This window comes from Akanthomyces muscarius, chromosome 2 (assembly GCF_028009165.1).
Source record: "Akanthomyces muscarius strain Ve6 chromosome 2, whole genome shotgun sequence".
NCBI lineage: Eukaryota > Fungi > Ascomycota > Sordariomycetes > Hypocreales > Cordycipitaceae > Akanthomyces > Akanthomyces muscarius.
In genome coordinates, this window is record NC_079242.1 from 1464752 (window position 1) to 1488075 (window position 23324).

Here is a 23324-nt window from a genome sequence, read left to right on the forward strand (position 1 = left end):
GATGCAGTAAAACTAAAATACATTCGCCAAAAATGCAATGCCCCAAGGGATAATAGGTGTCGCGAGAAGCATGAGCGGCGTAGTAAAGTGCAAGCAGCCGAGGAGCATACGAGGAAAGACGGACAGATTTTTGGCAATGAAGTAGGCGACGCGAGAATGGCCAGCTTCGGCCTCACGCTTGTGAAGCTGCAGCTCCTCCGAAAAAGTCTTGACACCGGGCGCACCAGAGACGAGACCGATGGCGATGGCGATGAGAAGAGCAAGCTGCGGTGCGGAAGCAAAATCTGTAGCAACAGAGAGCTGCTCAAAAGGAGAGTTATAGAGGCCTTTGAACATGACCCCATTTCTCGAGTTCATCGCCAATCCAAGTAAAAGGCCGGCCAGGCCGGCCAGACCCATCTCGGCGACGAAGGCGCCTTTCATGCGATACTGCTGCGTCATAGCTCTACTCAGGCACAGCCACATCTGCTTCCACCGCGGAGCACCGCGCTGGACGAGAACTTGCTTGATGGACTTTTCGTTGTAGACTGAAGATGCTCTGTAGTTGTTGCCCTGCTGGCGCTGCGGCAGAGTTGTCATGTGGCTTGCCCAGTGAGCGATCAAGGCGTCCTTGGAAACATCGCCGCTCTTTTTGTAGTCGCGACCATTACCGGTGATGATGTCGGTGATGACGTCGGCATAGTTGCTGTGCGGCGGGAATTGGAAACCAATGTTGCCGAAATACTGGCTGGCACCCATCTGAGTACCCTCGTAGATGATCTGGCCGTTGGCCAAAAGAATCAGATTGTCTAAAATTTCGAAAATTTCCACGCGCGGTTGATGAATTATAGTGATGACAGAGATGCCAAGGCGCGCCAGAGCTTTCAGCGTCTTCATGATGGAGGAAGCAGCAGTTGCGTCAAGGCCGCTGGTAGGCTCGTCGAGGAAAATAGCCATGGGCGCCGCGGCAAGCTCCATGCCGATGCTTACTCGCTTGCGCTGCCCACCAGAGAGAATAGGCTTTCCAATGCTACCCACGCGTGAGTCGCGGACGTGAGAGAGCTCCAAACAATCAATGACGCATTCGACGTGGGACTTGATGTCCTCATCCTTCCAGTTCCGTGGCAGACGAATCCTTGCAGAGTGCAGGATGTTTTCGAACACAGTAAGCTCCGGCAGGACAATATCGTCCTGAGGGACGTACCCAATGAGCTTCTTATACCGGGAGATCTTGCTTGGCATCCCGTTGATAGTGACCATGCCACCAGTATGAGTAGTCTTGCCCATCAGCACGTTGACAAATGTAGACTTGCCAGCTCCAGAGCCACCCATGACAGCAACTAGCGAGCCGACTTCGATCGAGCCAGTGACATTCTGCAGAATAGGGCGAGGGCTACTCTTGGGATGGAAGCTAAGACCGTTGTATCCAAACGAAAGGCCGAAATCCTGTGCATCTGTTGCTCTGCGCATTGAGTCGACAAATGCCTTGAGCTGCGGGTTAAGCTCAACCGAGTTGGCCGGCTTCGTCTCGGCCTCGCCAGTTTGTGAGTACATGTCAAAGACAGCCTGGAATCCATGCCATCCATCACGTCCTGGCATATATGTCGACCCCATGGGGATCATTTCCTGCTGTACGGCGTCATGCTCGTTCTCGTCATCCAGACGCTCGTACTGCGCCATGCTAGCCTGCAGTGCACTCATGCCCTTTGTTTTTTCCAAAAAAGCGACGCCTCGGGCTGTTGACGTGCTGCGCAACCGCGACCGAAATCGCAGTAGCAAAACGCCAAGGAGGAGAAAAATATCCAAAATGATCATGATGGCGAGAGGAACAAAGTAGGTTTCCTTTTTCGAACCTTCAGGGCACCTGCTTCCGACTGCACAGGGAGTCGGGGTAGCGGCACCTGGTTGACAGTAGTGGCCTGCCGGGCAGAGCAATGTTGCCTTGCCATGCTTGTCAGGGGGGCAATACCAGCCTTCCTGGCAGACGACAGGCTCAAAATAGCCCATGGGGATGTTTGTGCCATTAAGCTTGCAAGTTGAACCCGCGAGTCTGCCCTCGAGACATTCTTTGACAGGAGGACAGAACACCGGAAGTGAATTCAGCGTATTGTTTTGACCTTTGAATGCTATTTAGCTTTTTGTGCTCAAAATATCAATAAATCTCGACTTACAAAGAAAGCCCTCGGAGCAGCCGTTCTTCTGCCACGAGTCTGCATATTGAATCTTGAGCGGGACCGCGCCTGGCTGGAAGCAAGGCACGCCAGAGATTGGGTACTGGTTTGCAGCGATTTGTTCATTGGCTTCGTAAATTGATTGCGAAAATTTCGTATTGTTCTTGCCTGTGCATGCACCATTGTATACACCAAGGGGTTTCTTATCCTTTAAATCGACCAAATCCTTGGCGTTGTCGTCGAAAAACAGAGGCTTATCCGTGTCGGGTGGGTTGCTCGCGTCGCTGAATGACGTTGCCACACTTTTGTTGCCATTCTTTGCGGGAAACCATTTGCCGTCGAGAGTTTTATAAGCTTTGGTCTGGTCGCCCACGCACTGCCATGCGACGGCATCTTTGCCCTGGTCAAGTTCAACCGACTGAAGAGCGCAAAAGCAGGCCTCAGTGTCGAGGAAGATTGGCCCTTGAAGTTCCGACAAAGGGAGAAACGGGTCTTGTGGTAGTTGATCCGCAGTAAACTCCCTGCTGAGGGAGGAATTGGCACCGTTGCTCATCCTCTCGCTCTGTTGTCGCGCCCGCCAGGTGGCAACGTGACTGACATCAAACGGCGGACTTGATGACGACGAAAAATTATACCACAACTCGAAACGGTGAACTGGGTGTAGGGATTTTATAACCCCCCCTGATCACCCATGACTCCATACGTCTCCCACAAAGCTAGAAGAAGAAGAAATGCCCATGGTTGGGATCGAGTGAGCCAACGAGCCTGACATGCCATGACTGAGCTCCATTAGTCTGTTCTCGTGAGACTTTAGCGCGGTGGTTGATCCATCTGCAGGGCGAAGCAGCCCGCAGAAAGAATGGGCATGAGGCGCTGTAGCCAAGGGGTGACAACAATCGACATCAATGTTGCCTAGCAGGGAAGCTTTTGGACAGCACAAGGCTGAATTTTTGCCGCCAACTATGGCAATGAGCGGGAAGAGCTTCGCTGAAGGGCGTAGCGCTGCTAGGAGCTTGCCGCTCTTCTGGACTCGTGCGATGCCACACTGACAGCACAGCCTACTGAAAAGAAAACCGCAATGAGTTACAAGCAACCGGGTATTTTTTCATGTGTTCGTTTACGCAAAAGAAATTTGGAATGATTGTTAAGATTTGCTCGAGCAACGAGTCCTGGGCTGGATGGCGGCTGTAAGCTGTGGAGCTGTGGCTGACGGCTAAAATGAAATTAATCTGAGCAGTTGTCACTTTAGGACTCTTCCGGAGCCATAGAAAAGTGTGATATTGTTATAGAATCACTTGGTGCTGCTGGTTTGTATACCAAATCAAACTGGGCAAAGTTTCGCACGCCCGGTGATGTCAAGTCTTGGTCAGAATTCATGGAATCAAAAGTGATGCAGACACCCTAATCTGGAAATGTAGAGCTATTGTCACTAAAACACATGCACAGCCGGAGCCCTCGCTTCAGTACTGGTAAGAAACTCATTTGTTAAATAGCCCACGATTCCACAATGTCAGCGAGCGTATCCTCGCTGCCCACATTCCCCGGAAACACGACATAAGGGACGGCTCGATGACGGCTCGTCTCCTCTGTGCACACCCACAGAGGCACCCCTGGCGCTGCCTGCCCGAGCACCCGCGCCCGACGCATCCTCAAGCCTTTCGTGGCCGCGTCGGACGACGTGATGCCGCCCTTGGCGATAATGTAGCGCGGTCGCACATTGATCTCTTCCATGAGCGTAACCAAGGCTTGAGCGACTCTGGAGCCAATGCTGAGCGAGCTGAGCGCGTCAGCGCCCTTGACCAGCTCCCGCGAGGTCATGACCAGAACATCTTTGCCCGCAGCCAGTGTCTCGGATGCTTCTCTGGCAGCTTCTTTGACGAGAGCCCCGGCGGCCCCGACGGAGCTTACGAGCTGGGCCACAGGCAGCTCAAGAACGTGCAGCTTGTCGCCCCTGCGCTCACGCAGCCGCTGAAGCTGAGCGGTGGTTTTGGGGACGTAGGAGCCTGCCAGGACGAGCCCGCCGGGCTGCACTCGGGCGGTTTTGTCGACGCCAAGATCCTCGAGTCTCAACGGTGGAATCGCCTTGATGGCGAGCCTGGACGAGACAAAGGCGGCGCCTGTTCTGAACAGGTACCGTCGGCCATGCTGTTCCGCTTCGAGCAGACCTGCAACAAAGACGTGCATGTCTGAATCCACGACAGCATTGACGACTATGACCAGATCAGGGCTACTGGGCACAGAAAGCAGCCTTTTCGCCACTGCTGAAGGGCCCCCGCAGCGAATGTCATCGATGCTAATGGACAGGAAGGTTTCCTCATCGAACCTCGAGCCGCATTTTTCGAGGACGTATTGGCGCAGATTCGAGTTTTTATAGCCAAACGTAGCATCTTGAGCAAAGGGTGTCTGGCTTACAGGCACCAGCACATCGCCCTCTTTGACGTAATGCACATCGTTAATGGTCAAGCGGCCACCTTGGGAGAAGAATGGAGTAAGCACCCAGCCATCAAATTGACCCAGAGCTTCCTCTACCGCTTCCGGCTCTTCTGGTAGATGCCCGCGGAGCGTAGAGTCGCCGCGTAGGACAATTTCAAATGTCTTGTTGGTCTTTGCGGCGGCTGCTTTCACGTTTGCGCAAATCTCCACGACGAGACGGCGAGCATCCGCAGATGGCAGCGCACGGGAGTTTGTCAGGATGAAGAACCCCGCAGGGCCACTGCTGAATTCCTGCGCCAATGTCTCAGCATCCCAGACAGCGAGCACATTGATGTCGTGGCAGGTCTGTGTCCCCGTAGGGTCGTCATCAAGAATAACTAGCGTCGGAACCTGTCCACCATCGACCACGCGTCGGATGGAGCTGAGCACATCTTCTGAATATTCCTCCGGAAGGGAACTTAACGTTTCAGCTGCCGCTAGTCTTGGTAGGTTCATATTTGATGTTTGTGTTGTCTTGGGCTGCGTGCTCGCGCTGCCCGAGACGGAGATGCCGGCCAGCTCCCAAAGTCGCACAACACCGGCATCGGATTCCTTTTCCCAGCCGTGCGCCGCACCGTTGAGATAGAGTGTATGCGCAGCGGAGGCGATTGGAGAGTAGAAGACGAGGCGCTTTGCTTCGTCGAGGACGATGCCCAGGTCTTTGACAAATATAGCTAGGGCGGAATGCGGAGTCCAGTCCGCATCGAGCATCTGACCTGCCCGATTCTCCAGCATCCAGCTCCATGCATCCGTCTGTATTAGGATATCGAATGCAACCCTGGTGTGCAATGACAAGCGTGCTGCGAATGCCATGGCTTCGGCTGCCGCAACGATATGCACGCCGGCCAAGAGCTGATTGACGAGCTTTACGGACGAGGCTGCACCTATGCCCCCCTGGACTGTGTGCAGGTTTGTGACTGGGCCAGTCATGGCCAGCAAGACGGATCTGCTCTTGGCAAGCGATGAATCCTCCCCAGAGCACATGATCTATTTCGAGCCATGGAGATTAGTCGCTGGAGAAGACGTTGGTGGTGCACACGAAGAACTTACGGCAAGTGTACCATTCGCAGCTCGCGCAACGCCGCCGCTTACGGGAGCATCCAGTAGAGATATCCCCCGGCCAAGGTTTTGCAATCTGGCTCCCAGTTTTCGAACAAAAGATGGCGGTACTGTTGAACTCAAAATGACTACAGTGTGGTCCGACAGCGCATCGGCTCCATTGCCCGGCCCAAATAGGATATCATCGGCTTGCGCCGCATTCTGGACCATCAGAATAACAACCGCGGAGGCGCTCATCGCATCAGCCGCGGAAGAGGCCCTCTGGGCCTTTGGGTTATTTGAGGCAAATTTATCGACCGCGTCAGCATTCATGTCGAAGCCGTTGACGGCGAATCCAGCCCGTAGGAGCGAGGCTGCCATTCCCTGGCCCATGGCCCCCAAGCCAACCATGCCGACGCTGGCAATCTCGCCAGGACTGCTGGTTGGGGTGAGCTCATTTGCAGTTGTTGATCTTCTGGTCGCTTGCTTGATGGCGTCTACATCACTAGGCATGTAGGCGCGAATGACAGCAGAATCGTCTTGTCCACCATGCCCCAAGGACGACGCCATGATGCACATCTGTTGGGCAGCAGAAGCGAGCGGCAGTGGAAAACGCAGGTCTCGCGTTTTAGCTACCGCATTGGCCTTTTTCGACTTATGTGAGAACAGCGAGACTGCATTATGAAAGGCAAGAGGGACATACCAACTTATCCGATGTTTGGAACAATGGAGTTTCGGGCACCCAATCCCCAGCAAGCATTTTCTTGGCCCTGGTCTCAAAAGCTGTAGAACTACCAGCAGCGTTGACAATAATGTCGTAAACCTGGTTGGTATTAAGTCCAGCCTTGGCTGCTAGGCCCATGGCCTCCGCCGCTGCAACAGTATGGACTCCCAGCAAATGGTCGTGGACGAGTCGCAACTTGGCGGCAGAGCTAAAGTCTCCGGGCACATGATGGACAGGTATGCCTGGACGCTGCAGCAATGCTAGATAGGCATCTACTGCAGAGTTTGGCCCAGCAACAAAGATTGATTTCTGGGACACAGAGGCTGCGATGACTTGTACATCGTGTCGACCCCGTTCTGCTATGGTTGTCCCCAAGCTTTCATAGAAATCATCGGGGACCGGTTCGGCGACGATAATTGCCGACTTTCGGGGGAGGCCTAGAGCCTTGTTAGCTGGGCTACCGACGTAAAAATGACAGGGTTGTGTTTCATACACGACAAGGCATGCAAATCGGCCTTGGAAGAAGCATGCGAACTGAAAGCAGTCGTTGAATAGCGATGAACAGTAGCACCCGACTTTTGCAGCGCATCAATGTACCAGTCGCTGTCTGTACTAGCGCTGGCTATGACGCCAATAGTATCAGCACCCGCCATTTTGGCCACTGTAAGTAATAAGACAAAATCTCACGACTTCGACAGCGCCTGCGACAGCCTCGGTAGGACAGGTTTTATGAAAACAGGTCCCTGCAAACTATAAACGACCGAGAGGCAACTAGAAACTAATGACAACTAACTAGTGAGTTGCCACGCTGTGTACTTTGCTCACGCGTCAGCGCCGCGGAGATCATCCCGATGGGTAACTAATGGCTGAACTGCGACAGGCTCCTCTAACGTTAGTCTCGACAGGGTTTCTCGTTTCCCCACTGCATGGCACCGTCGCACCCGCAAAACTCATGCGACGTCTCGCGCATCCCCGCCTGGGCAGCACGGGGCGGCCTTTATTCCACAGTCCACAAGCTTCTTGATCCCCAGCCTGGACTTGGACATCCCTTCAATTCTCCGACTCCACAGCCGTTGGAAAAGCGATGAAGCGGGCGAGGTCGCCGGACACAAGCCCGCCGGCTGGTGATGCAGATAGCGCTGCGCACCAGCCCAAGATTTCGCGAAAGATACGTGCCTGTAAGTTTGGTCGCGAATGCCCCCGTGAGGAATTTTATGGGTCGCGCCTTGGTGAGAGCGAACAGACACACTAACGGTGCGGAATTGCGCAGGCCAGGCGTGCCAGCATCGCAAGGTGAAGTGCGATCTCGAGAATGGCCAGGAGCGCTGCAGTCGCTGCACGCGACTGGACATCAAATGCGTCGTCAACAAGAGCCTCCAGACGCTGCTCGATGGCGAAAATGAGTGGAAGTCGAAGATGGAGGCCAAGGTTGAGGCTCTTCAAACCGCACTGGCCGATGTGCAACGCCTTCTCAACGTCCCAAACGGCAACACTGCCAACCTGACAGCAGGCACAGCGGGCAGTCGTCATACCTCTGCGTCACAAGCCTATCCTCCGCCGCAACCTCAGCCAATGCATGGCCCATCACCGGTGGTGTCGCATGGCGCGCATTCCAGCCTGTCGCCGTCGCTGCAGCGAACGGCAACCGCCATGACCAGGGAAAACTCAACCGAACCAGAGGCCCCCGATAGCGACCACCAGGCCATTGTCAACGCCCCGATGGCCAGTCTCTTTGAGGCGACTAAGCTGCGCAATATCCGGAGCGACCCGTGGGCTCATCACAGCCAGCATCCACCACTCAAGTCGGCAGAGACTGATTTCATCGCGCAAGGCCGAGTCAGCCTGCGCGACGCCGAATACCTATTCGATACTTTTCGCAGTACTTTGAACGCCTACCTTTGGGGTGGCATCGCGTTAGTTCATGAGACGCTGGATGCAGCTCGCGCCTCGTCTTCTATTCTCACATCCGCCATCCTGGCTGTCACTTCTCTGCATACGCAGGATGAGGGTCGCGCCTTTGACATATGCTATCCTGTATTTCTAGAGCTTGTCAGTCAAGCCGTCTTCGACCGCTATCACACCCTGGATGATGTTCGCGGCCTATGTATTGGTGCCTTTTGGCTTTCGGATCTGAGCTGGAAGCTGTCTGGTCTTGCCGTTCGAATCGCCACAGAGCTCAACCTACACCAATTCTGCGCCAAGTCGTTGAGGGACGGCAGCCGCTATGGAGACGAGGCCCGTTTGTGGTACTTTCTCTATGTGTGCGACCATCATTTCAGCATCGCCTACGGAAGGCCGCCTGTCATCGCCGAAAACCCGACAATCACTTGCCACGAGCACTTTTTACAGCGCCCAGATGCAACGCAGGCCGACTTTAGACTTCACAGTCAAGTTGGCATTTTCATCATTCTAAGCCGAGTTTTTCATGCTTTTGGCCCGGATAGGTCGCGCATGATCGGCAATGATGAGTTTGAGGCTCTAAGACGGTTTGACGCTGACATGGGATTTTGGCGCGACCGATGGAAGGACAAGCTACGTGAGTTGCAACTCGCAGACTATATCAAGACCGCGCACTAACAATGATAACAGAGCCAAACAAATATGTATCGCAATATCCGGCCAAAGGAGTGTTTTTGCATTATCATTTCGCCCGGCTATTGCTATTCTCCATTTGCCTCCGCGGCCTACGGCCATCTGGTGTATATGCAATGTCGCCCGAGCGGCGACAATTCGTCAACAAAGCCATTGCCAGTGCTACTGCCGCCCTGGATCTGACTCTCAACGACCCTGATATGAGGGCATCTATTATCGGAGTGCCACTGTATTTGCTTACAACCATGGCTTACGCATGCCTGTTTCTTATGAAGTGTCAGGCGCAGTGGAAGTCTGCCAACCTGAACATTAGCTACGAAGAGGTTGTGCCACTCATCGAAGGGGCTATTGCTGTTCTCAATGCCACCAGGCCTTGCGTCCGACATGTGGCCCACTATCTTGGAAGCGGCCTCAATAGCATGCTCGAGAAGTTCAAGGAGCACCACAATCTCGACAGGCCCAACGCAGAAGATAAAGACCATTCCGCTTCGGCGCAGCAAGTCTGGTCACAGGGCGAAATGTGGCCAGATTGGAATGTATGGATGTTTGGCAATGGCGATTTGTCGCAGCAGACCCTAAATCAGGATAACTACGGCTTGAACTTTTTGGATGCCCTCAACTCGCAAATGCCGGGCTAAGGGATGGCGCTACGAGCCGTCACAGAGGACAGGCCCCCTTGGTTCAGAGTATTATGCAGCTACGGGGCATGCCATGCAGTTTTCCATCGATTTGCTGAGAGAATACCCCACGGGGTAATCTTGGGCGGAGAGAACACCGCTTGATAGAGCTCCCATCTGATCTCCGGGGAGAACGGGTTGACGGGGTGCTAGGCTCTCCACCGAGTGGCGACACCATCGACTTGGCACACGCAAGAGACACCTCTAGCTCCACTGAGGTGCTCACAAGATGCCGGAACGAGGCACTGGCTGGACTGACCATCATCAAGTCCATGCACTGGTCTCGTTTGTTTCAATATCACAATGTATATCCCAGCTACTATAAAAGTCATCGTTTGATGACTCGACTGATGTATATAAAGAAAAGCGATACTCCCTTTGAGGTTGTAAATCATTATCTGACATAGAAGCTTATTGACTGTATCAAATGTTGAAGAGCTATTGTTATGCGGCGTATAATTAAGCAGTGAGCGTGGAGGAATATGAGCGGCTACAGATGATGCCGCACTTCATCTAGGTGCTCTTCTCTTTCGTCTGTGAGTTTTTAGCTCAAATACACCAACCCCATGTCACACCCAAGCAACTCGGCTTCTACTTGCTCGTTTAAATATGCCGACGGTGGCTTCAACAGTCCGAAAATAATTCAATTACCATCAATTAAACACCAACGGAAAGAAAACCGTGCCAAAGTTGTGGCCAAGATTGCACCGATACTCTCAGGGTAGCTGTGATCTGTGGGCCGACGGTCACCGTGCGGCGTTTTTCCTCTTACCATCTCGCCTCCGACGTCCTCTATACTGGACCTTGGCCGAGACATGTGGCCAAATGACAGCGGGTAATGCATGCACAAACAATTGACATAGCTGCAATCCCCAGAAAGCAGCACAAAAAGATAGAGGGCGCAAAGATTGCCGCCTGGCCTGCCAAGCCCCGGCAGTCGAGGACTTCACCGCCCACCGCACTGGCCCAAACTTATATTTCAACAAATCGCCCGTCCTGATAAGAAAACACGCTTTTAGTCGTTGAAGATCTGTCTGCCCCCTTCCAAATGTATTCTGCCAAAGAGCCTGCATTTAATATGGCCACGAAAACGGGCTCCCCCCCTCCGCCAGAGGAGAGCGAGATGGCGGCAGAGCTCAGCAACTTTGTGCCCGGCTCCCCAGAGGAGAAGAGACTCGTGCGCAAAATTGATCTCTATTTGATGCCCATTCTATGGATCAAATACGTGTTCAACTACATAGACAGGACCAATATTGTACGTCATACGCCTGCGCAGGATCTGGAACCATTCTTGCTGCAGGCAGCTAACTCATCCGTGTATCAGGGAAATGCGAAAATCGCCGGCATGCAGCACGACTTGAACCTGACTGACGACGGATACGCCTGGGTTCTCTCCATCTTCTTCTTCGGCTACCTCATCTGCGAGGTCCCCTCCAACATGATTCTCAGCCGCAGCAGGCCGTCCGTCTTCCTGCCCACCATTATGCTTGTCTGGGGCGCGCTGAGCGCCAGCATGGCCGCGGCCCAGAGCTACGGCGCGCTGCTCGCCTTTCGCTTCGTCCTCGGCTGTCTCGAGTCCGGCTTCTTCCCCGGCGTCCTGTACATGCTGAGCTGCTGGTACACGAGGGCGGAGCTCGGCAAGCGCTACGCCATCTTTTACACCGCGGCCGTCTTGTCGGGGGCCTTTGGCGGCATCCTCGCGGGTGCCATCACCTCCAATCTGCATGACGCCCACGGCATCGCGGGGTGGCGCTGGCTCTTCATCATCGAGGGCGTCGCGACTATCGCCGTGGCGTGCGTCTCGTACTTTATCCTTTTGGACTACCCGTCTACCTCAGCGAAGCTGACAGCGGAAGAAAGTAAGCTGTCAGCTCTCCGAATCATGCACGACGGCATCGCAAATGGCGGCCTGGGAGAGCGTCGGTTGTCACACTGGCGGGCTTTTATGGCTGCAGTCTCTGACCCTCGCACGTACATGTTCATGGTACTCGTTATGCTCGACCTTGGCGCCGGCACCATATCCTACTTTATCCCGACTATAACGCTCACACTGGGCTACGATACTGTCAAAGCCCAGTACATGACGGTGCCTATCTATGTTATTGCTGCAGTGTGCCTGAATATCATTGCTTGGTCCTCTGACCGGTATGCTGAGCGTCGCTGGCACATTGCCGGCGCGCTCGCTATTGGCTTCATTGGTAGTGTCGTTTGTGTCGCTGTGAACGATGCAGTCGTTCGATACGTCATGATTTGCTTCGTCGCTATTGGAATCTGGTCTGCCTTGCCACTGATCCTGTCCTGGACCAGCGGTGTGATCGGCCTGCCACCGGAAAAGCGCGCGATTGTACTGGCTCTTGTCAATGCATTTGGCAACTTCTCCAGCGTCTATGGCAGCCGCATCTGGCCTAAGAGTGACTCGCCAGGCTATCACATTGGGTTCGGTGTGACTGCAGGCTTTCTCGGGGCAGGCATGGTTCTGGCTGTGCTGATACCCGTACTTTGCCAGTTATGCCAAGCGTGGACTCGGACAGATTCGACGAATGATGAGGAGGAGGAGGCCAAAGCATAATCAGATTAATCCGTTGTGTAAAAACCGGCTCAATTGGTTTCCGTGTAGGGGCATTGCTGGAGTCATAATGACCAATCCAATCTCGGGCTTAGTTCGTCCGTACTTGATGAAAAATATTACCACTTCCGGACACCTGAGCTCGACGCAGTGCCAAGACAATTAGCCAGAAATCAAATTGATGCATGTGAGTGGAAGTAGTGAATTTGTAATCGGGTCATCTGAAACCCCGCCACTGAATGGATACGTGATACTCGTGTGCCTTGGCTGAGCTTGCTCCGGACTTGGCCCGAGAATGTACGTGTCCTAATTTTGGCAATTGCAACACAAGCCCCGGGGAAGGGGTTGAAATTGCCAGCTTTAGCGTGGTTGTGTTGCTGGTTCAGCTGAGGCTACGCTGGCTTGGTATTGCATAAGGCTCTACAATGAACTCACCCAAAGTAGGAAATTACGGCACACGAGATGCGTAAGGTAAAATCTATATACCTACCATCTTGAAAAGATTACCAAACTAGATATTCTGCAGATATCATCTGTAGCAGACCTTTCCAAAGGTCGGTAGCAGTCAAAGATGTTTAGCTCCCATGATGCTCAACCCCATGTATGTCCCTCGATAACGCTGCGCTGTGAAGAACATTGCTGACACCCCCCCCCCCCCCCCCCCCAAAAAAGAATATGGAAAATGAGAAAAACATAGAAAACAAGGAAGGATATAGAAAAATAAAACAAGAGTCTTCCCAAGAAGAAGAAAGTACTTCCCGGCCGCTTGGAAGAAGATGGGTGAGATGAAGAAGAGAAAAGTCGAGGAAGAAGCGGCTGAATCAGATGTCCCAATCTGGCTCATGGTCACGTCGCGTACGTAGACCTGTGACCATTTCGTAGCCCGCCACGTCATATGTCGAGTTGGGTCCAACCAAGATGATGGAGCCGTAGACTACAAGCTGGCGACAGTACCTGCTCTTGGTCTTAGTAAAACGTCAGCTTTTCGGCTTCAACGAAATCACCTACAGGTACCCCCGAAGGATGACGTTGCCGTAAATTTCCACGTCAGCCGCGTGAATACTGCCGCGCAGCTTTAATCTAGAGGATCCTTCGATTTTCCCACTACAACTCCAAGTAATTATTAGTAACCTTGTTTCCGGCGGCAGTGAAGAGCATTGACCAGTTCCGACTGACCTCGCTGTCAAGCTGCCGTTGACTTTGATGTCCCCAAAGGCCTTTATCCGGCCTCTACACCGCTGCATTAGTACAGTTGCTGCGGTTTCATACACTTCACGTTTGCCAAGAAATGTTACGTACTCTGCCGTCATGTTGCCATTGATTTCGATGTCTCCGTATGCATCAATCGCATCGCTAACAATGAAGTCGCCGCCAAAGCTAATGTTTCGGGCCTTGATGCTTCCCGCCACGTCTAGCGGGCCCGTGAGCTCCAAGCTTTGCTCGCTGTGAATGCTCCTCGACCGCTGGTAGTCGAGGCCGTAGACGTCGCCGGTGAGAGAGCTGCCTGCGTGGTGGTAGTACTCGGGCATGCCCTCGCGGCGCTTGTGCTGCTGCTCCGGCCAGGCTGAGAAGGCCTGGTCGAGGGCAAGGGTCGGTATGCGGGAGAACTCCTGAAATTGGGGAACTTCAGGGCTTGGTAGCGATGTTGGCGAAGGATATGCTCTTTGCGGATATAACTGACCGCGCGGCGAGGCTGGTTTCCGCTTTGAAAAATCCATTATTATAGAAGATTGCTGAGACTGTGTGTGCTGTTCTTGTAGCTTTGCACTTTGCGTCTGGCTCAAGGCCCAATGGGGTGTTGAGTGAAACCTCTCTGCCTATTCTTCTTTCTGCCAAGATAGTTCCTTGCTCGACGCTATACTGCTTTCGCAACAAGTTGCAGTGGAATGTCAGGGAAGAAAGAGCGTAAAGAGCAGACAGTCTGTAGGACGGACTGGAAGAGTGCCTTGAGGAGTCACGCTGCCTGTCACAATGGCCGAAGACCCTGACTCTAAATCATCCAAATATGTGTAGTGAACGACACTGTACGCCGGTTTAGGCCACATGCGCCAGGCAGAAGACACCTAACACAAAGAAAAGACGAGTCTGACTGGACAAAAATGAGAAAAAGTTGCATGAATTGAAAAGATGAACAAGGATAGTGAGCAGGTGCCGATGCTGAGAAAGTAAGAAAACCCATGTCGTGGTGCATTCCCACTTTAATACCGAAAGGCGTACAGTCTGTTGCAAAACTACAATTATTTTCCGCATCACTTCAGCCAAGGCTAACAGCTCCGGCAGGTGGTTCTTTGCACGGATTTGGCTTCTCTTTGGTTGACTGCCTGGAAATGACATCAGGGTCCAGCGGGGGCCTGGAACCGAATCCAGACGCAGATCTCGTCTACCCTGTGCTGTTGACTCGTCCTCATGCAGCCACGACGGAGGAAAAAATAAAAATAAATTTAAAGCCCGCCCCCTGTCAAGGCAGCAACCTCGATCGCGCACCGCCGTTATGCGAAATACGAAGGGGGGCGGACCCCAGAATCGTAGGTGCTGCGGCCAATCAGGTAATACAGAAAAGTCTTGCTGCCGACCCTTCAGCCTCGTGCTCGGCTGTCGCCCCCTCGTCTTGACCGCACACTGCCGTGATGTATTTCATGCCCCTGGCACGCAGCTGAAAATAAAATCAAAGGTAGTCTTCTACCAGCCTTATTGCACACTACACACAGATCATCCTGAACGATACCCTTCCCCTGCGGCTGATCCCTTCCCACGACGTGGTTGAGAAATTTCTTTTGAAGCGATCTTTACCACTGCACCGGAGACAAAGGACAAACCTGGAAAGACATACATAGATAGGCTCAACACTAGCACCGGCGCGACTTTCGGGTGGTTGCCCGAGGCGCCAGTCTCAACGCAAAAACGCTGCTTTGTAATCGGACGTCCCGCATCGGCCGAGGGTGTCAGCCCTGCCCAGGATGGCCCAAGGCTCTACGTCAAGCGGTTGGCCAGTTCGTCTATCCTTGCATCGCTCGAAGGGGAGGACCCATCGTGAGGCTGAAATGGCCTCTGACTCCTCCCTTGCAGGACACTTTCGCACACGACCAATGAGAGTGCGTTTGCCTGATGTTACGGCCGGTCCCTCACCAGCTCTGCGCAAGGCTGAAAGACAAGCCACCGAGTGGATGGATTTTCGCTTTGGTGGCTCATTCAGGGGCATTGCAGCGCAGGCCGGAGACGGCTGAACGTACACCGACGTAGGGACGCATCCCATTTAGGGGCATTGCAGCGCAGCCGGAGACGGCTGAACGTAACCCGATGTAGGGACGCATCTCACTCAGAGTAGAGCAATAGCTCACCAGGTCTGCGAAGTAAGAAAGATGCCGTGCGTTTAGGCTTAGAGTAAGGCAGTTGCATCTGCAAAGCGACTTGAACAATAAAGCAACCATCTCGCTCGATATACTTGAGAACAACAGATAATGATAGAGACTCAAAAGAGAAGCAACAAGCGTAAGAAACGCGGCTTCTACGTACATACAGACACATTCCCTTACTCCACCGCAAAAGATAAAAAAAACTTCTGGGTATAATCCTTCTTCGCATCGTTCCGTAGACTAGTCCATCACAAATAAATACCGGCCAAATCTTTTCCATCGTAACAATACCTAATTTTCTTTCCAAAAAAAGGTTGATATTAAAGTGCATCACCCGCCAAACCCTCGTCAACTAATTGAATACCTCAGCAAATCGACTGTCCCATCTTCGCCCCTGGCATCAAGCATAACCACAAGCGGCTTGCTGCGTGTAACTTGCCCGACCTCCAGCAACCAGGGAGGTCGACATAAAAGTCTGCAGTTGCAGCCGGCTTACTCCTGGCCAACAAGACCCAGCGCAAGACCGGTACCAGCGGTAGCAGAAGCCCAGACGAGCGCGTACGTGGCAGCACCAAGGCAGCTGACGCCGTCAATCGCAATGGCCAGGGCGAGGTAGGTGCTCACGGCCGTCATGACGGTGACGATGGCGGTGCGCGTGATGACGATGCGGCTGCGGAGCGTGTAGCCCCAAAAGTTCCACCAGACCGTCTCGCGGAGGCTGGCCTGGACGGGGTCAAACTGGCGGATCTTCTCGTCCTCCTTGCTCTTGCCCGTCGTCACGTACGGCGCAAAGATGAACTTGCTGGCCGCGACGCCAAAGAAGAGGGCCGTGGGCAGCAGCGCGAGGAACGAGGCCGAGTACGCGGGCGCGACGGTGGGGATGCCATGGAAGTAGAGGACAAAGACGCGGGGCAGGAGGAAGCGCAGCGAGAGCGAGACGACGGCCGCGTAGACGTTGGTGGACAGGGCGGCGATGAGCACCTGGAAGGGCCCGGAGACGAGGTCCTTGTTGTACAGCCTGGGCCCGGCGAAGCGGAGGCTGCCGAGCGGGCGGGCGAGGGCAAAGGCGGCGGCCGGCGCGGCGACGTCGATGAGGGTGCCGGCCACGGCGGTCGCGGGGCGGATGCCGTAGAACATGGCCAGGAGCCAGAACGAGGGCGCGTGCGCGACAAACGAGACGAGGCCGACGTCGATGAAGTCGAGGTTGGCGACCCAGGCGAGCGCAACCTCGGCCGCGCGCCAGCCCGCCAGAAGGAGCAGCTCCATCGCGGTCTCGGGTTGGGTGCGCAGCGTGCCCATCTCGTCGCCGGTCACCGTCGCGAGCGCGAAGCGGCCGGCAAAGAGGAGCGCAAAGGTCAGCGCCTCCACGGCGACAAACTTGCCGGCGGGCGGCAGGTCGGCAAGGAGCGCCTTGCGCGGCAGGCTGTTGCTGCTGCTGCTGCTGCTGCTGCGCTGAACCTGCTTGTCGGCCGCCGACGATGACGCGCGGGGCTTGCTCTGGCGACGCTGCTTGGCGGACGCGGGCGTGGCCGTCGCGTCCTTGTCTTTGGTGGCCGCCTTGGTGCTCTTGCTGGCTGGCGTGCTCTTGGCCGAGACGGTCTTTGCGGGCGTGTCCTTGTCCTTCTTGGTCACGCTCTTTGCGGGTGTGCTCCTCGCGGAGGCGGACGAGGCCTTGGCCGGGGTCGACTTGACCGGCGCAGGATCCGGCGAGGCCGTGCTGGCTTCGCTCTTGGCGGATTTTCTAGGCATATTGGATTCAATTAGGATTCGATTGAATGTGAGGCCGAATTTTGCCGTGTATCAATGATGTTGCGCTCGAGCAGAGGGGTTGCGAAATCACGTTGATAAGAGGTTTGTTTGATTTTTTTGTTGTTGATGTCCAAGAAGCTTTTTAGCGTGGGCGCGTCTCGGCTGCTGAAAACGGCGTTCGGATCGCGTCTGTATCTCGAAGAGTGGGAATTGGTGGATAGCCTCGGCCGGCAGAAGCGATGGTCGGGAAATAAAGTGTACAAAAAGTGTTGTGTGATGAAGGCGCAGTAGAATCAGCGGTCAGAGTTTGATTTGCGTCCGCGTCGCGCTGTACCTATGGAGAGGAGAAACGTGACGTGACACTGAAGCTTGGGGGCTTGGAGTTGGGAAGCTCTACCTAGGTAGTGTAGGTGAGGTACCTGGCGGTGCGCAACCACGCTGGTTGGCTGGCAGGCAGGCTGGTTGGCTGCAGCAGTGTTTTCGCAGCGCGTGCCGGCCGGCTGCCAACAGCGGGGTCCCACCATCGGCCAACCAGCTCCAGCCCGTCATCCAGTCTTGGTCGATCTGCAGAACTTGCAAACCAAAAGTCCCCAAAACACCCCGCCTTTGTTGCACAATCTCACAACCCTGACAGTTTCTACGAATATCCCGGACTACTTGCCATATACGGCTAGTTGTCCATTGAGGGGTCAAGTCTTGTGGCGAAAAGCCTACCTCAGCTTCGATATTAAATATCCCAACTCCATCGCTTCATCTTCACCTTCTCAGATACCCAGTTCATCACCACAGCGGCCCGTTTGCATCTCCAACATCGCCATCAACCCACGCGACGACATCATCATGGGTCCCGATAGTCCTCGACAGTCACAGCATCAATAGAGCATCCATGGTTCAGATCAAATATATTCGCTTCGTTTGGTATTTATTCGGGTGTCCGCTCGACGCCGACAGACATTCACTTTAACCTCGTGGGGAAGCAATCGCGCCCCAGTCCAAAATGACTGCTCAGACGGGCTCTCCACTCTTCGGTGCTAAACGTCGTGGCGGAGCAGAACCACCTCATACAGGTTTGTATGTATATCGTTATACAAAAGAGACATCGCGCCGTTCCTCCCAATGATTATAATCCAAGTCCAGAGTCCAAATTACCGACTCCTGTTATGCTCCATGCGTTTCCAAAGAAAAAAGAAAAGAAAGGAGGTTGGCTGCTCTGCAGTTACTCCTCCATACGGCCAAAGACGCCGTCATCATCCTCGTCACTGCGAGCACGAGAGCGGGTTTCGAGATCGTCGTCGTCGGCCGCCGACTCGCCACTGTCCTCCATCTTGACGTCTTGGCTGCCGCGTCGGAACTCGCCACGGGTGAAGCTTTCGGGTTGGCGGCTGGGGAAGCTGTTGAGAAAGCCAGCGGTGGAGAAGGATCGGGCCTGATCGCGGTACTGTTGGGGCACGGGAGGCACAGGCGGGGCATCAGCCGGGACGCCGACGACATCGCGGCCTCCATTGCTGCCAAAGCTGCAGCTCAAGAGCTCGACAGCAGCAGCCAGATCGCGGTCTTCGTTGCCAGTACCGGCGGGACCCAGCGAGGGTCGGCGGGCGTCGCTCCATTGGGCATGCGGGATGCTGCTGGAGAGGTGCTCAGGGCCCATTGAGGGTGATCGGAGGCTCTGGGCGATGCCGCTGCCACCACTGAGACGCTTCTCACGATAGGCCAAGCCGTTGAAGCCAAGAGGCTCGCCAAATGGAGGCGGGGTCGTGTCGGCAGAGCTCTGTCGCTCTTGGTGCTCCGAGTAACCAGACGCGGACGGAGAGGCGGATTCGGGCTCGCTGGTAAAGTCCTTTGCCGAGTCGGGGGGAGTCACGGCTTCCGGCTCCTTATTAGGGCCATTCATGGCCAGGAGAACAGAAGCAGCCTCGAGAAGCTGGACTTGCTGATGCTTGGAGATGAGCAGCTTCGAGGTCAAGGACCACTCGGGAGTGTGTTCCCACCTACAATCCAACATGTTAGTGCTCGGCCGAAAAGTAACGCGGCTGGTAGGCGCGCGTCGTTGGCACAGGTATGACTAACAGGTGCTTTGTCAAGCAACTGCTATGCTTGTAGCCTTTGCCGCATGTCTCACATCGAACTTCGACGCGGTTGCTCTTCTTGCCGTCCTTTGTCAAGGGCTGGCCGTCACTGGCACGACGAGCGCGGTTGCCGTCAACTGAGCCCTCGGCATCATCGCCCGACATGGAATCGTCATCGATGGCACTCTCCTGGTGCAACTTGGACTCGGCGAGGGAGCGCTGAAACGGCAAGCTGGCCGGCGGAGAGGGGAGACTGGCCGCAATCGACATCTTGGCAGCCTTGGACATGGTGTTTCGTCGAGCGTTGGCGTTGGCAATGGGAATCGCGGTGGCAGGGTCGCCGTCGGCAATGGCGGCGGTAAGGGCGGCAACGTTGGCAGTCTGGTTGGTGACAGACTTGCGTCGGGTGACGCGGTGGTTCGGGTTGAGGGTTCCGGTGAGAAGGGAGTGGGAGGAGTTTCTCGCATGCGTGTGGCGGGCAGGCAGTGACGAGGAGGCTGCCGAGAGCGAGGGACGCTGGTGCGTCAACGGTCTTGACGACTGCTGCATCTCCTTTGCGTTGGGGGAATCCAAGTCAGCAAGAGGGGTCACTTCTCAGCGGCATAAACAATCCAGTGTTGACGGCGGTGGGAGGGAAGGATGGCCATTCATACTTTGGAGGAGGCCATTGCCCACGACTTTTGGATTGCTTGTGTGGCGCGAGACGTTGGACGCCAACCGAGTCGTAGGCTTGGGCGAGACGAGGGAGATTTGGCTGACGAGACGGCGGCCGGGGTAGCGAGAGTGAGTACGATGGCGCTAGTGAGCGTTCAGAGCGATGTGAGCGATTGGACGATTGAGCAAGTGTATAGTTGGTGGGTGGGAAAGGAGAGTGTCGAGGATAAAGGAGACTGTGGAAGCAAGCACAAAAAAAGTTGGGAAGAAAAAAAGGTAATGTTTCGTGAGAAAAGGTAGGCTGAGACGAGAAATAATATTTTGGGAGGAGCAATGCGGCAGTAGTGGGAGCGAGGAGGGGCGTGTGTGTGTGCGAGTGTGTGTGGGCGGGCGACGAGCGACACGGCGACCGAGGACGAGTGTCGCTGGACGAGGTGAACGAGGTACATGGGCCAACACGGGCAAAGCGAGTGGTGCGCAGGTACTCCGTGCCTACTAGTAGAGGCTAGGCGTGCTGCGTTGGGAGTGCGTGGTGCGTCGCGCGGAGGAGGAGGGCGAGGGAGGGTGTAAAGTGGTATAGCGCATGGCGCATGGCGTGTGGCACTGCCCGTGGGAGCAGCGAGCTGGGAGGCCTACCTAACGTTGGGAGGGGCGCGAGCGTATCAACAACGCAGATGAGGACAGAGGAGGAGGAGTATGGGGGTGATTTGGCCATGCTGGGGATCGATGATGGGCCAAATGTCGGAACAAACAATGGGATGTAGTGTTTGATTGTCCACGGCATCATCATCTATTTTACGGACTACAGGGCCACGACGTACAGCGAGCATTGGCAGGCACCGTTTGGCAGCATCGGCAACGGACACGACATGGAAGCCGGCCACAGGCACAGGATGCGAATGGTGGCCACGCCGCGCCGTCCATGGAAGGAACGTCAATGAGTGACTGTTTCCGAAAATACAGTGGCGACAACGGAGGGCCAGGGCCAGGCCACCCATCCACGCACCACGGTCAAGGCGTCGCTGCTTTGGGGGGCGCGCGCTGGGGCGGGGCCCAAGACGGCAAGCCCCAAAGGCCAAGCAAGGTATTTGGCATGAGTGGCATGGTACTTGCAAACATCTAGCAATACGCGTGTAGAGGCAGGTATAGCGTTGGTGGACGGCCGGTACATTTAGCGTTGGGCCATTGCCAGGCTTCCAGCAGTTTCCAGCGCAGGGGGCGCCACAGCGCTCTCGCCCACTGTGAGGCCACTTGGTAACAGCACAAGCGTACCACGAGGTACTGGATATTGGAGTATAATTCTGGAGACACTCTGGAGACTAGGCTTTGGACCACACGCCCCCCCTCCAGGTGCACTAACTGGCAACTGCTTAGCTGGGTTCTGATCTATTTATTACTGGTAGGAGACTCAGTCACGCCCGTCAAAACCGGCAGAGGAGAACCGTCGCTGGTGGAGCCGAGAAACGGCATGTGATTGGGCCAAGCGAGGTTGACACCTGATCACCAGGACAGGACAGCCAGCAACTGGATGGCCCGAAATCATGAAGGAAAAGCTGAGAGGGAGGTGTGGGCTCTGACATTTTTATGCCAACTGCCTAGACTCTACTTGGAAACATGTTATGCATGAAATTTGCTGTAGGTACAGCGTAGTGTGGCCTGTTTCGGGGGTGGTGATGTGTTTTGCTGCTATGGTGAGCTGGTGAGCGGCCAGGCTTACGAGGGCATTAGCGCAAGGCACCGGTGCTGCTTGTGCCTGAAAGGAATTGATCCAAGGGAGGGAGATGGAGAGGGGTTTTACAGCAATTTGGGCACTGTTGTCTCCAAGTCTGAGATGAATGGGCCAAAAATTGTCGACACAAACCACAACTTTCTTTTTTTCTTTTTTCTTTCTCACACACGCGACTTGGTTCGTCCAGTGTAAGCAAGCCCTGAGCTTTTGTCTCGGATACGGGCAAAGAAGGCCAGGCCGTGCGAAGCCCGTACCTAGAGTTCAATGGTGTGTGGCTCGTACCCCAACATTTCAAACCCAAAAGCCTGGCCAATGGCGAGAGCATTGCCCCTGAAGAGAAAGAAAGAAGGAATGGCAAGAGAACAATGGCTTATTTGGAAACGTGTGATGAGAAGGTAGGGGATTTTTCTTCTTTTACCGCAATTTACTTGCACCAAACACCCGGCAGGGCAAAACGCTTGTTGCGGCCCGGAGCAATTACACGGGAGGAGTTGCCTCAAGGGATACGGATACATGTTCTGATGGGGAAAGAAGGTCTTGCCGGGGAGGGTGTGTGTGTAGATTGATTCTTCTTTTCCCGTCTGTGCTTTTACAAGTAAAGGAGAAAAAGCAGACAGTGAACAAAAAAAATGTTTGGTCATTGTTTTTGCAGATGGCCGGAAATAGACATCTTGTTTCTGGCAATGGTATTTGCCTGCAATCCAGCCATCTTTGGGTACAGCGCGGCCTAAATTAAAAGCTGCCAGCTAAAACTGCGCCACAGCGCTGCCATCTAGGCGCCTGAGCTACCCCCCTGTAGCGTCTCCAGCTCCCCCACTGATGGATGGAGCTGTCTGGCACTCCATCACTGTAAAACCTGACCCATTTTATGATGCGTACATTTCTGGATGCAAGCTTCCGGGCCAAAAAAGATGTGCTCATCACCATGACACGGGACATGGGAATTTGTTGAACCTGGCACTGGACAATCTGGCTTCCCAGGGATCATCATCGAGATTTCCAGTTTCCCAGTTTTTTGTTTTGCCATTTGCATCTAGACTTTTTTGGAACAACAAGTAGCAAGGAAGGTGAAAGAATGTAGCAACTGAATGCGTGACATCTCATTTCGTTGCGTCATTGACCCCCATTGACACGCAACTTTTCGACTCGAGTACTTGAGAATTCCAGTCTTTGGATAAAGACTTGTTGGAAATTTTTATTAGCCGATGCACTGGCTATTTTTGCATCCATTCTTGGCCCTCGAGATGGATTCGGCGACCCGGATAAGGGTTCCAGCAAACCTAGCCCCAAACCCTAATCAGCATTCCCCAGCCCAGCCCAGCCCAAGCCAGCGCAAAATAATGCCCATTGCTTGGGTTGGTGACGAGATGCAAAGCCGCCGGCGCCCGATAACGCGATTGTCAGGCTTGCATCGGCCGAGTCAGGAAGCAGTTCGCTGCAGAAAACAAAGTCGCGGACCATTTGCTTTTTGCTGCTGTTGTGCTTCATCCTAGTGGTTGGTTGCAAGCGTCTTTTTTTTTCCTCTCTCTTAGCACGCAAACTTGCGACACAATC

At 54.4% G+C, this 23324-nt stretch overlaps 7 protein-coding genes across 7 annotated transcripts; 2 read left to right on the forward strand and 5 right to left on the reverse strand.

Annotated features, from left to right (window-relative positions):
- Nucleotides 1–12: 12 nt before the first annotated feature.
- On the reverse strand, nucleotides 13–2703 carry LMH87_003587 (uncharacterized protein; the record flags this gene model as incomplete). The annotated part of the gene is made up of 2 exons (XM_056194681.1): nucleotides 13–2096; nucleotides 2151–2703. The coding sequence occupies 2 exons, from the start codon at nucleotides 2701–2703 to the stop codon at nucleotides 13–15; spliced, it is 2637 nt and encodes an 878-aa protein (XP_056048385.1).
- A 932-nt stretch (nucleotides 2704–3635) lies between these two features.
- On the reverse strand, nucleotides 3636–7037 carry LMH87_003588 (uncharacterized protein; the record flags this gene model as incomplete). The annotated part of the gene is made up of 4 exons (XM_056194682.1): nucleotides 3636–5609; nucleotides 5673–6305; nucleotides 6364–6821; nucleotides 6878–7037. 4 exons carry the CDS (start codon nucleotides 7035–7037, stop codon nucleotides 3636–3638), a joined length of 3225 nt encoding a protein of 1074 aa, XP_056048386.1.
- A 431-nt stretch (nucleotides 7038–7468) lies between these two features.
- On the forward strand, nucleotides 7469–9614 carry LMH87_003589 (uncharacterized protein; the record flags this gene model as incomplete). Its single annotated transcript, XM_056194684.1, has 3 exons — nucleotides 7469–7562; nucleotides 7655–8920; nucleotides 8974–9614. 3 exons carry the CDS (start codon nucleotides 7469–7471, stop codon nucleotides 9612–9614), a joined length of 2001 nt encoding a protein of 666 aa, XP_056048387.1.
- A 1087-nt stretch (nucleotides 9615–10701) lies between these two features.
- On the forward strand, nucleotides 10702–12222 carry LMH87_003590 (uncharacterized protein; the record flags this gene model as incomplete). The annotated part of the gene is made up of 2 exons (XM_056194685.1): nucleotides 10702–10908; nucleotides 10978–12222. 2 exons carry the CDS (start codon nucleotides 10702–10704, stop codon nucleotides 12220–12222), a joined length of 1452 nt encoding a protein of 483 aa, XP_056048388.1.
- Nucleotides 12223–13040: 818 nt separating this feature from the next.
- On the reverse strand, nucleotides 13041–13937 carry LMH87_003591 (uncharacterized protein; the record flags this gene model as incomplete). The annotated part of the gene is made up of 4 exons (XM_056194686.1): nucleotides 13041–13173; nucleotides 13228–13323; nucleotides 13396–13449; nucleotides 13519–13937. The coding sequence occupies 4 exons, from the start codon at nucleotides 13935–13937 to the stop codon at nucleotides 13041–13043; spliced, it is 702 nt and encodes a 233-aa protein (XP_056048389.1).
- A 2127-nt stretch (nucleotides 13938–16064) lies between these two features.
- On the reverse strand, nucleotides 16065–17321 carry LMH87_003592 (uncharacterized protein; the record flags this gene model as incomplete). The annotated part of the gene is made up of 1 exon (XM_056194687.1): nucleotides 16065–17321. The coding sequence occupies one exon, from the start codon at nucleotides 17319–17321 to the stop codon at nucleotides 16065–16067; it is 1257 nt and encodes a 418-aa protein (XP_056048390.1).
- A 1216-nt stretch (nucleotides 17322–18537) lies between these two features.
- LMH87_003593 (uncharacterized protein) lies at nucleotides 18538–19936 on the reverse strand (the record flags this gene model as incomplete). Its single annotated transcript, XM_056194688.1, has 2 exons — nucleotides 18538–19309; nucleotides 19389–19936. The coding sequence occupies 2 exons, from the start codon at nucleotides 19934–19936 to the stop codon at nucleotides 18538–18540; spliced, it is 1320 nt and encodes a 439-aa protein (XP_056048391.1).
- Nucleotides 19937–23324: the final 3388 nt, after the last annotated feature.